This window comes from Muscardinus avellanarius (genome assembly GCF_963383645.1).
Source record: "Muscardinus avellanarius genome assembly, chromosome: 16".
NCBI lineage: Eukaryota > Metazoa > Chordata > Mammalia > Rodentia > Gliridae > Muscardinus > Muscardinus avellanarius.
Genome location: NC_137802.1, coordinates 2,958,628 through 2,971,099, shown reverse-complemented (window position 1 = coordinate 2,971,099; position 12,472 = coordinate 2,958,628). Strand labels below are relative to the sequence as shown.

General features: G+C 57.5%; 1 protein-coding gene across 1 annotated transcript in view; it reads right to left on the bottom strand.

Moving 5' to 3' along the window:
* DOT1L (DOT1 like histone lysine methyltransferase) overlaps positions 1–12,472 on the bottom strand; it is a gene marked incomplete at both ends in the record, with an annotated part of 60,901 nt that overhangs the window by 711 nt on the left and 47,718 nt on the right. The window contains 8 exons of the mRNA XM_080713577.1: positions 441–1,394; positions 1,969–2,033; positions 4,930–5,135; positions 5,573–6,153; positions 8,638–8,767; positions 10,641–10,787; positions 11,339–11,474; positions 11,612–12,096. Of these exons, the coding sequence (XP_080569703.1) occupies positions 441–1,394; positions 1,969–2,033; positions 4,930–5,135; positions 5,573–6,153; positions 8,638–8,767; positions 10,641–10,787; positions 11,339–11,474; positions 11,612–12,096 (2,704 nt within the window). The remainder of the gene's footprint in view (positions 1–440; positions 1,395–1,968; positions 2,034–4,929; positions 5,136–5,572; positions 6,154–8,637; positions 8,768–10,640; positions 10,788–11,338; positions 11,475–11,611; positions 12,097–12,472) is intronic.

Genomic DNA, 12,472 nt, shown 5'->3' with positions numbered 1-12,472 from the left:
GGCACAAGCAGCAAGCAGCGGGCTCAGGCGGCAGCACTCACCTGCGCAGGCCCGGGCCCGCCGCAGGCCCCGCCGGCCCGGCCCAGCCCGCGCTGCGCCTGGGTCTGCGCAGGTGCTGTCGGGCGAACTCTTGCCCAGTCCAGCTCCCACGGCCTTGCCACAGGGCGTGTGGGAGCCACCCTGGAAGAGGTGGCCCCGACAGAAAGGACAGCCCTAGTTACGTGCACCATGGTCTTCTGAAAACAAGAGGGACGCGTTACGATGACCTGACGTGGCCTGGCTCGGCGAGTCCTCCGCTATGTGAGTCACCTGGCTTTGGAGAAACGGGCAGGACGGCGGGGGCCGCGCGCCCCTTGCCCTCTAGAGGGCTCTGGAAGGGAACCTGTGAAGCAGCTGGAAGCCCAACCCCAGTGAGGGTCCAGGAGGTGGACGCTGCCTACCTCCAACGGTTCCGCCGGCCACCCCGGAGGAGAAGCTGCCTATGGCATGGGAGTTGGTCAGTCTGGTTGTGGCAGACGATACGTGCACCAGGCCTGCGGCGGTCGGCATAGTGCCGAACAAGGACTGCAGCACAGACGAGCCGGCCACAGAGCCCAGGCTGGCCTGCAGCGACATGGGGCCCAGGGTGAACTGCGGCCCAGGGCTGAAGGTGCTCAGAAAGGGGCGGTGCGCCTGGGTGTTGGGAGCCACGCCGGCTGCAGAGGATGCCGCAGTGGCGAGGCCAGGGCCTCCCAGGAGCCCCCCAGGAGGCACGGCTGCGGCGGCGATGAAGAGGTTGTGGCCGTTCTTGAAGTCGAGTTCCCGGTCCCTGCCTTTGCCAGCCTTGCTGCCATGTGGCAGGGCGGCCTTGTCCGTGGGCCCGCACAGGGGCAGGCCTGGCTCAGCCGGCTCCTTGCCAGGGCCAGCCTCGCCCTTCAGGCCGCCCAGGCCCTCCAGCTGCCTCTTGCTCAGGAAGGGGTTGGCCTCCGAGGGGCCCTCCTTGCCCCGCTGGGAGGGGAAGCTCAGCGGGGTGCTCAGAGTGGCCGCCTCGGGGCCCTTGTGGGAGAGGGAAGCACCGTCGTTGAAGCCGTGTAAACTGAGGTCTGCGGCCAGGGCCCCGCTGAAGGCCAGGCCATTGGGAGGGTTGGCACCTGGACTGAGCCCGTCGGCCCCCGACAGGGATGCAGAGAAGCTTTTTCTCGGGTGGGTGGCAAGCTTCGCCTCGGCTGTCACGGGCTCCTCGAGGGCTGGCCGGAACGTGAACAGGGAGTTCTGGCTCAGGGCGGAGCTGGCCTGCAGCGGGCTGTCGGCGGCCTTGGCCAGGCCAATGTCAGAGATGGGTGAGAAGGTGGATTTCCACTTGCTGCTATTGACAGGCTCACTGGCGGGCGCCGGCTTCCTTCCCATCAAGCCACCTGCCAAGGAGGAAACCCAGGCGCCGTGAGGCCAGCCGGCCAGCCCGGGCCAGGCTGCCTGGATCTACGGCTCCTCGCGGTAATGCTGAGATATGGCCAAGGGAGTGAGGGGGAGGGAGGCCGAGCAGCACCAGCCGCCATGCCCAGAACACAGCCTCGTGCCTCGCCACTGTGGGAAAGGCACGCGCTCAAGTCAGATGTCCAGCCAGGCCTACGAGGGAAGGGGGCGGGCAGAGCACAGGTGCAGAGCAGGGGATGAAGGGAGCTGGAGCCCAGAATGAGCTGGGAGGGGCACACAGGCTCATGAACAGGCTCGTTCCACCAGTGGTTCCCTCAAGGTCCCACGTGGCCCGACCCAGCACCCACCCTGGGAATGACTAGCCAGACAGCGTGCGCTGAGCACGCCCCGGAGACAGAGCCGGAGCCCAGGCTGGCCCCAGCTTGGGTGTCTACTCACGAGGAGTTGGCTCTGCCAGGTGCCTGTCCTGAACAGAGGTCTCATGGACAGGTCTGGCCCGCCACCACGCCTGGGTCTCAGGCAAGGAGTGGGGAGTAGAAAGCACTTGCTACTCACCATTTTCCAAATTTTTCGGGGGAGATTTGCTTTCTAAGGAAATCGTTGCAATTTTTCTTTCAATTCTGTTAAGAAAATAATTCATAATCATTGTTTGAAAACCAAGTACATCCTAAACCCACACAAAATTGCTAAGCCAGGCGTGGTGGTGCAGACTTGTAATCCCAGCACTTGGGAGGCTGACACGGGAGGATTGCGCAGGTTCGAAGCCAGCCTCAGCTACTTAAGCTCTCAGCAACTTAGTGAGACCCTGTTTCCAAAAAATATATAAAATAGATCTGGTATTGTAGCTCGGAGGTATAAAGCCTCTGGGTTCCACCCCAGCACCACACACACATGCACACACACACACACACAAATTGCTAGCACTAAACAGCCCAGGGAGCAGTGGGTGTGGGTGTGCACTTGTAACCCAGTACACGGGAGGCTAGGACAGAGGAATGCATTCCAGGCTAGCATCGGACACTTAGTGAGGCCTTCTGCAACTTAGTGGACCCTGTTTCAAAATAAAAAAAAATAAAATAAAATAGGGCTGAGGAATGTAGCTCAAAGGTACAATGCCCCTGGGTTTAATCTCCAATACAAAAAAAAAAAAAAAAAAAAGAAAAGAAAACAAAACAACAAAAACACTGTAATCCCCGTACTTGGGAGGCTGAGACTGGCGATTGTGCAGGTTCGAAGGCAGCCTTCGCTACTTAGGCTCTCAGCAACTTAGTGGGACTCTGTTTCCAAATAAAATACAAAATAGGGCTGGGAGTATAGCCCGGAGATAGAAACCCTCTGGGTTCCACCCCCAGTACCACAGTACCACAAAAAAATTAAAATTAAATTTAAATTTAAAAAATAACAATAAAAAAATAGGGCTGGAGTACAGCTGAAGATGGTTCAATCCCCCGTACTCCCCACCAAAGAGAAAACACACACACACAGCCTTTGGGAGGATGCCAGCAATGTCTGAACCCCAGGAAAAGGGAGAAAGGGGTGTTGCAGTTTGTACATCTGGCAAGGAGCTTATATCCAGATGTGTATGGATGCTTCTAACCACACAAGATAATTAAAGAATGAGCAAAGGCCAGCCATGGTGGTACACACCTGCAATACTAGTACTTGGGAGGCTAAGATAGGAGAATCACAGATTTGTAGCCAGCCTCAGCCACTAGGTGAGGCCCTGTTTCAAAATAAAAAATAAAATAGGGCTGGGGATGTAGCTCAGAAGCAGAATGCCCCTGGATTCAATTTAAAAAAAGAAAAAAGCCAGGCGTGGTGGTGCACGCTTGTAATCCCCGTGCTTGGGAGGCTGAGACAGGAGGATCGCACAGGTTCGAAGCCAGCCTCAGCTACTGAGTGAGGCTCTCGGCAACTTAGTGAGACCCTGTTTCCAAATAAAGTATAAAAAAATAAGAAGTATAGCCCAGAGGTAGAAGAGCCCCTGGGTTCCATTCCCAGCACGAGAGAGAGGGAGGGAGGGAGGGAGGGAGGGAGCGGGAGAGAGGGAGAGGGAGAGAGAGAGAGGTGTAGAAAAATAAAAGGTCTGGGGGTATATCCTGGTATAATGTCCCTGGATCCAATCCGTCTGTCTGTCTCTCTCACATACACACAGGACACAGGGAGAAGCTGGGAAGGGTGGTGCATGTCTCTTGTCCCAAAAACTTGGGAGGCGGGGGCAGGAGCACCGAAAGGTTGAAACTAGCAGACCCTGTTTCAAAGTAAAAAATAAACAGGTGCTGGGTACAGTGGCACACGCCTGTAATTTTAGTACTTGAGAGGCTGAGACGAAAGAGGAGCACACATTTGAGACCAGCCTCGGAGACCTAGCAAGACTGTTTCAACATAAAATATTAAAAGGGCTGCCGGGCATGGTGGTGCACACTTGTAATCTCAGCATTTGGGAGGCTGAGACTGGAAGATCACAGTTCATGGACAGCCTCACCAACTCAGTGAGATCCTGTTTCAAAAATAAAAAGACTAAAAAAAAATAGGGCTGGGGATGTAGCTTGGAGGTATTAATACCCCAGGGTTCTGTTCCCAGTACTGCAAGAATAAATAAATAAATATAAAATATAAAAGGGCCATGGGTGTAGCTCGGAGGTAGAATGCACCTCAGCTCAATCTTCAGTGCCACCAAAAACCAAACAAATGACCCAGGAAGACACAGGAGAAAAGCCAGTGGCCGTGTGGGCTGTGGAGCCCGTGAATGCATCACGGACCTCTGAGCAGCACTGTTAGCGGTATGATATGTGGATTACAACCAATAAAACTGTATTTTTGTTATCCAGAACAAAAATACATCACAACTGAATAAAGTGGGCAAGATTTTAGCCAGGCATGGTGGCGAATCCTATAATCCCAGTGCTTGGGAGGTTGAGACAGGAGGATCACACGTCCAGGACAGCCTCAGCAACACAGCACGACTTGAGAAATCTAGTCAGACCCTATTTCAAAACAAAAATAAAAAGGGCTGGGGTGTAGTTCAGAGGTGGAAAGCCTGTGGGTTCAATCCCCAATACTACCAAAAGGAGAAAAAAAGAAACGTGGGTGGCTGTGTTGGTAGAACTCTGAAACTCCCTTCCCTTTTGTGTTGTGAAAAGCTGCTGAGGCTGGTCTTGAACCTGTGACCCTCCTGTCTCAGCCTCCCAAGTTCTGGGATTACAGCCAAGTACCACGGTGTCTGGCTAAAACTGCAATTTTAAGCCATCCCTTGCTGTGCAGCCCTCTGCCTCTCTCCCACCCTGTGACCCCACAAACACGCCTCAGAATGTGAGGCTGCGCCTGGACGCGGCCCTGTCCCGGCTGCCCAGGGAGGTGGGGGCAGCGCTCAGCTGCGGGGCCCTCAGTGCAGCACCGTGTGCCCTGCACACTCCTGTCTGCTCAGAGCACCTCCTCGGAGGCCAGCCCTGGCCCGCAGGTCAGGTGGTGCCCCACGTCCTGCCACCCTGCCATGGCCGCTGCCTGCCCGCGCACCGGGTACTGCTGGGCTCGTCCTCTGAGCCTGGCTCCTCGTCAGAGGTCAGCGGGGAGTAGTGGGCGCCGTTGGTCTGGCTCAGAGGCCGCTCCTTTTTGAGCACGGGCGGCTGGTCGTGGTCCTGGTAGGGGATGGGAGAGCTCTTCAGGGAGTTCTCGGGAGATGAGATGGCAGTGATCTCCAAGGGCTGGTTGATGTTACTGACCTGAGGGATCAGAGGCAGACACACACACTGGACAATGGGGCTGAAGTAAGACACCTACCAGGCTTTGCAAGGTTTCTGCCCGACCCATCCTAGGGGCCTAGGGGACGCCAAGGGCACGTCTCTCGTGTTCTGAAGCACCCGAAGCCCCACCCAGTGGCTGGCGAGGGAACTGCAGGGCAGAGTGACACAGCTGCACAGCCACAGCCCCTGTCCAAGCACACCCCAACTGCAGCCCTTGGCCCCACCCAGCTCGTCCATCCCCCAGCTCTGCCCAGTCCCACTGAGCCCCAGCAGAGGCTGCCAGCTTTCCTGAAGCCCTGGGAATTACCCCTGGGCTCTGCCTCCCAGCAGCCTCGGCGCAGGGGCAGCTCTCGGGGTATTCATAGCTGCACGCTGACGCCAGGGTTGTACCCCCTCCCAAGCCAGCCGGTTCTTACCATGGAGTTGAGGTTGAGGGGGGACCCTGAGGACTGTGTGAAGAGGCCAGCAACCACCGGCAGGGCCCGGCGCTTGGGAGACACGCCTGCACTGAGGCTTGGGGTCCCAGCCGACACACGCTTCCTCCTGCCGCGCTTCCGGCTGTCCTGGCCGTGGTTCTGCCCACAGTCCCCGCGGGCACCAGGGGTCAGAGGGCTATGCTTGGTGGAAGGTGACTGCTTGGCACTGCCCGTGCCGGTCGAGATGGTGAACACGATTCTCCTCTTGGCTTCGCTCTCTGGGTCTGAGAAGCCGGGATCAGAGGGCAGGTCTCCCTTGCCTGTGTCGGGGAGCGGGCCCTGGGTGCCCCCACCAAGCCGGGGGCTGGCGGAGAGCTGCTGGGCAGGAGAGGTGGGGCCGGAGTTTCGAGGCTGCGTCAGCAGAGGGGGGTGCTGCGGCGTTGCACTGCGGGACCCCACAGAGGCAAAGAGGCTCCCAGAACCGGAGGATTCCTCGAAGGTGGCCGGCTCGGCCCCAGAGGCCAGTGGCGCCGGACTGCTGGCCAGGGCCCCACTGATGGCCACTGAGCCGGTGTAGAAACCTGCCAATGAGACACAGCTCCTCAGGGGAGGCAGGATGGCCGAGCCCGCCCTGTGGCACTCTAGGACTCCCCTCCCTGGCCAGGCAGGAAGTCAGGCAGGCCTGGGAAACAGGACGGCTCTGGAGTCAGAAGTGGCTTCCCAGATGCGGATCTGACGGGTTACAGGGCAGCCTCACATGGCCTAAGAAGAAACTGGGGTCACACAGCAGGGAAGCTGGGATGTGCCCAGGCTGGGCCGTTCTACAGCTCAGCACCCATTATGCCCTGCTAACCACCCGTGAAACCGACAGCACAGCGGTGGCCTTTGGAGACCTTGAGAGACGCTCCCATGCCAGCCTGGTCTCTGCCTGCCTTTGGCCCCCACCCCCACCCCACACAGCCACAAAACCTCCAAGTCGTCTGTGCCCTTGAGGCTGAGCAGGACAACTCCTCGGAGCTGGCCCTGCTGCCTGAAGTCCCTGTGAAACAAGGTTGCTCTGCCTGGGTCCACCCAGAGACACTGCAGGGAGAAGCCTGCGTGCGTTCCACGCCCTCCTGCTCAGAGACGGCTCTGGGCTCACAGCCTCAGCCTGTCTCTGGCCAATGCTAGGGTGCTGAGCTTTTGGGACCTGCCACTGTGAGGGGCCGCAACACTGGCTCTTGCAAAGAGGCAGGAGGGAGAACGAGTGCGTCCTCATGGCCAGTGACTCAGGACAGTGGCTCAGGAGCCCTGAACCAACATGCTCCAGCCTGGGAAGAAGCTGTCAGAGACCTAGAGCCAGCAGGGGACAAGGAAGCATGTGGGTTTTTTTTGTTTTGTTTTTGGGTGGTACTGGGATGGAACTCAGGGGCATTCTACCTCCAAGCTACACCTCCAGTCCTATTTTTTTATTCTTTATTTTGAAACAGGGTCTCACTGAGTTGCAAAGGCCTCACTAAGTTGTAGCTGAGACTGTCTGCAAACTGCGATCCTCCTGTCTCCACCTCCCAAATGCTGGGATTACAAGCGTGCGCCACCACTCCCGGCTCTAGTCTTTATATATTTTGAAACAGGGTCTGAGTTGCTAAGGGCCTAAGTAGCTGAGGCTGTCCACGAACCACAATCCTCCGGTCTCCGCCTCCCGAATGCTGGACTACAAGCGTGTGCCAGCACGCCCCGCCGAGGAAGCATTCCTAAGCCTCCACTTGCCTTTGCTGAGCACAAGAGGGGGGACTGCTCACCAGTGCATGGGATATACCCATGCAGGTGGGGGCTGGGGAGCCCCTGGCCGTGTGTGTGCAGTCACCCCAGGTGATGGGACAGAGCGACAGCAGCAAGGGGCTGGGAGGTAAGGGCAAGTGTGAGTAGAACAACTCCCGTGCCAGGGACCTGGGCTTGTGGAGACGAGATGAGGCCGTGGGGGTTGTCTAAGGATGCATGCAACCCCAACTCATCGGGCCTCTCGTGAGCCCCTACCGAGAAGCTCCTACAGTAAGAGTAAAGGCTGTGTGCCAGCTAAGCATCTCGCGCAGAGCAAGACCTTGCACAGCTGGACGAGAGCCCTGGAAGGCTGCTGCCTGCAGGATGGGCCGCCGCTGGTTCTATGGCTGTGTCCAGCAACAGTGTGCTGCCAACTAGAGCAATTCTGTGTAAGAACAGCCGACATATACCAGCCATGCGGGTGAGCTGGCAAGCTACAGCCTGCAGGCAGGGCCTACCAAGTACAGTGAAGCCTTAGCAGTGCCCCACACCCAGACGTGCACCCGAGCCTCTGCTTGCCTTTGCGGGTTGGAAGAGCTCCAGCCGGAGCCCAGCAAGGGACAGGCTCTGACCCAGCCCAAGACAGAAGCTGAGCCTGCATAGTTACAATGCACCTGTGCTGTCCGGGGCTGGGCTCTTCAGAGGCAGAAGCAAAGCCAGCTGGACACTGGGCTACTCTGACACCACAGCCATCTGCTGAGCCAGGTCCACCACGACCTGGGCTTCAGAAACCTCCAACCTCAAGTTGGGCAGGTGAGAAAGACACTGGGCAGACACGGGGTGGCGCAGGGCCTCGCAGGCAAACTTCAGCGGAGGTCCCCACCAGCACCGGGTGAGCCGGGCTGCAGGTCCCAGAGCCACACTCCAAGGTTCACAGCACTGCTCTTCCCTGCATCTGCCTCTGAGTAACTCCCCCAGCCCCATCTTCTTTCTTGGAGACAGGGTCTCACAGATTGCTGAAAGCCTCGCCAAGTTGCCGAGGCTGACTACAAATGTGCGATCATCCTGTCTCAGCCTTCCATGTACTGATATTAAAGCATGCGTCACCATGCCTGGCTCACTACACTACCGACCTTGACCGCACCACTGCTGAGGCCATGTAGGATCCTCACTTAGCCCCAGGGCTGTGGGAGACAGGGAAGGACAGTGCTAACAAGCGCAGCAATGCAGGGCCCACCCACAGCCCTCAAAGCAGCTACTCAGCCCTCCTTTCCTGGAGGGCAGGGTCATGGCAGGAGCAGGCTTCTGCAGGGCCGGGGGCTTACCTGTGGGCGCCAGGGCAAGGCCCCTGCCTCCAGCAGCATTACTCCCCACACTGTGGGCGTTAGCACCAGTCTGCTTTTCAAGTGTAGATGAGGAATCGCGGGGCTGTGGCACAGGGCTGGGGGTGCTTCTCTGCAAGAGAAAACCCGCAACATGTTAGCAGGCTGGGGCGGGACAGAGGAGGGCCGCAGACGAGGGTCCCTGGGGCCCAGCCAGAAACTGGGCTGGAGGCTGCAGACTGGCTGAGGAGAGGAGCTAAAGAACTGTGGATGTGCTAAACACCCTTGAACCACAGAACCACAAGTGGAAATGGGAGAGTTACCATAAATTGTGTTCAATTAAAAAGAAAGAGCCGGGCGTGGTGGCGCACGCTTGTAATCCCTGCACTTGGGAGGCAGAGACAGGAGGATCACATAGGTTCGAAGCCAGCCGCGCTGGCTTAAGAGACCCTGTTTCCAAATTTAAAAAAGTATAAAATAGGTCTGGGAGTGTAGCCCGGAGGCAGAAGGATTTCCAGGAACCCCAGTACCACCAAAAAAAAAAAAAAAAAAAAAAAAAAAAGAAAGAAAGAAAAAGAAAGAAAGGAAGGAAGAAAGAAATAAGATGCAGCTGAACTGCGGCAGCTCCAACCTTGCTAACCAAGAGGCTACTCCTCAGCTGAATGTGTTGATGCACCCCAGTAATCCCAGTACTGGGGAGGCTGAGACCAGAGGATCTGGTCTCTACAAGGCCAGCCCCCACAACTTAGTGAACCTTGCAGCAACTTAGCGAAACCTTCTTTCAAAATAAAAAATAAAATAGGGCCAGGAGTGTAGGTTGGAAGTAGAAGGCCCCTAGGTTTGGTCCCCAGTACAAAGAAAATGAAACGGGCTGCTACTCCCATCTATGACCAAGGGTTGCAGCGCCACGACTGCTCCTGGGCAGCACAAGTGTCTCCGGTGCAGGACTTTTGAGCTCTGTTGACTAGGAGGCTCTATTCCCCCCTCTGCCCACTTATACCGACTTCCACCAAAAACAGCAGAAGCATCATGATTCAGTCTCGACTGCAGATGCCATACTTTTGAGAAAAGAGCAGAAGGCCTGAGATTTTGTTGGTGCATGCGTGTGTGTGTGTGTGGGGGGGGGCTTATGTGGGGATTGAACTCACATGCCCTCTACCACTGAGCTACACCCCAGCCCTTTTTACTCCATTCTGAGACAGTGTCTAGCTAAGTTGCCCAGGCTGGCCTGGAACTTGAGATCCTTCTATCTCGGCCTCCCCAGGGTGAGGATAACAGGTATGCACCACCCTGCCCACAAAAGTAGACATTTAGTGGCATGCAATCTAACAAGGCTGTGCTTTGGTGTGGCAGGTGATGCCTATAATTCCAGAATTGGGAGGCTCATATAGGAGAATCAGAGGTTCAAGGCCAGCTTCAGGAACTTAGCAAGGCCCTGTCTCAAAATAAAAAATAGGCCTGCCATGGTGGCGCGCACTTGTTATCCCAGTACTTGAGAGGCTGAGACAGGAGGATCACAGGGTTTTTTTTTGTTTTGTTTTTTGCGGGTCTGGGGATGGAAGCCAGGGGCATTAGACCTCCGAGCTACAGCCCCTGCCCTATTTTTTATTATTTATTTTGAAACCGTGTCTCACTGAGTTGCAGAAGGCCTCACTAAGTAGCTGAGGCTGTCCCAGAACCACAATCCTCTGGTCCCAGCCTCTCAAATGCTGGGATTACAAGCGTGTGCCACCACGCCCGGCTTAGGCTCACAGGTTTGAGGACAGCCTTAGCAAGTCGTGAGACTATCTAGTGAGACCCTGTTTCAAAACAAAAATTAAAAAATAGGACTGGGGGTATAGCTCAGAGGTAGAGTGCCTGTGAGTTTAGTCAATCCCCAGTAACAAACATATATGCACAAATGTCTGCATGCACACACACAAAATAGAAAAGAATGAGGCCATGCCATAGAAATGAAATTAAAAACCCTCAACCACACGTTGCCATGCACCCCACTCCCCACTTACCACCCTCTCGGCACGGCTGGGCAGCACCACACTGGCCAAAGGGATGCTGACAGGGAGCTTGTTGGGCTGCACCGTGCTAAGTGGGATGCTGATGGGCAAGCTGGTGATGGTCTCTCCGTGGCTGCTGTAGGCACGCTCCTTCACGCTCTGCAGAAAAATACCAAACTGTCCACCTCTGTGTCCCCAGGACAGGGCGATCCCCAGCCACGGGAGAGGCTCCTGGACCGCCCAGAGCCCACGAACTCCAGGCTCCTCTCTCCACACCACACCGCCTCCTGCTTCCTGGTGCCGTGCGCTGCCGCCTGCAGGACATCCTGCCCTCCCTGCCCCCGCCTGCCTGCTCACAACTGATGCGACTGTCCTAAATGGCCTGCGCCTTCCCTGTTGCCACCCTCACTGAGAACAAAGAGCTGCCAAGGAGCCCTTGACGAAGCTCATGCTCCTGAAACTCACACCCCAGGGCCTGCTCGGTCCCCTGGCCCTGTCCTTTCTCAGCTCGCTCCTCCCGAAGTCCCTAACCTCAGCTCCATGTGCGGCCCAGGCTAAAGGCCCTTATCAAGCCCCAACACCACCCTGGGCCAGCTCTGCTCCTAACAGATGCGCTCGCTGGGCACCTCTGCAGAGCACATCCCAGACCCCTGTGCAGACGGCCCCGCTCCGCACGCAGTGCCGAGCGCCCGGAGGCAGCCCCCCCTCACCTTCTCACTGCTCTTCTCTCCTGCCATGGGCAAGGCCCCTGGGGAGGGCGGCCGTGGGTCTTGAGGGCTCAGCTTCACACTGTGCGGCACGCTGGGGCTCTGGTAAGGAAGGCTGCTCTCCTTGGTTTGTTCAGCTCTGCAATAAGAAGCCGCATGACTCTCAGGACCCCCCCTGGAGCCGTGGGCTTAAGTGCAAAGCTTGCAGCCCAGAGGCCCGAGAGCACCAGGCACTGCAGCGAGCGGAGTGCGGAGACGCTGCCTGCCAGCACTCACCGGGGGTGCGGCTCGCTGGCAGCTGCCTTGGCGGGCCCCCCGTGGTCCTGGCTCAGATGTCTCCGGAGCACGATCTTTGCTGGGGACAGCCTGGTGTAGTCAGGAAAGGCCACGCCTGACATCTTGTCCAGCCGAGACCGGCCGCTGTGGCTGGGCGTGCAGGGCACGACCTCCTGGTCCAAGGGGGAGGCCAGGTACTGGGGGGTGTTCTGCTTGGATGAGGGCCGGCTCAGCGCACTGCAGAGCTCGTAGCTGGCGGCGTGGCCGTTCATGGAGAGCTCCGGGCTCATGCTGCTCAGGTGAGGCAGAGAAAGCTTAGTGCAATCCAGTTCCAAGTGCAGCCTGCTGGCGTCGGCCTCCAGCTCCCGGCCCGGGGCTCCCTTCCCACGCAGGTGCGCAGACAAGGCGTCATCAGGGGGCACGCAGGACTTGAGCTGCAGGAGCTCCTGCTGCCGCTGGCTCTTCTCCAGCTCCACAATGCTGATCTGGAAGGCAAGAAGGGCTCAGCCTCCCAGCCACGGCCCCAGGAGAGCCCCGGGAGGTGCGAAGGACGGGGGCGAGAGCTCAACCGACCGAGCCTAACAGCAGGGGCTGCATAAAGCAGGGCATTCAGATAAAACAACACTTGAGAATCCCACAAGATCGCATGGACATGTGTGCCGGAGAGGAGCACCCTCCAGGAACATGGAGGGGCAGGCCTGCTTCTCCTAAAACCGCATCCGCCTGCTCGGCTTTATGAGTAGCTGGGATGACAGGCGTGTACCCCCGTTCCCAGCTGCTTCTGTTACGTGGGACATGCCGGCTTAGCAGGTGGGGACGCTGTGGAGCTCAGCTGGGGTCTCACCACGTCAGATCACATCG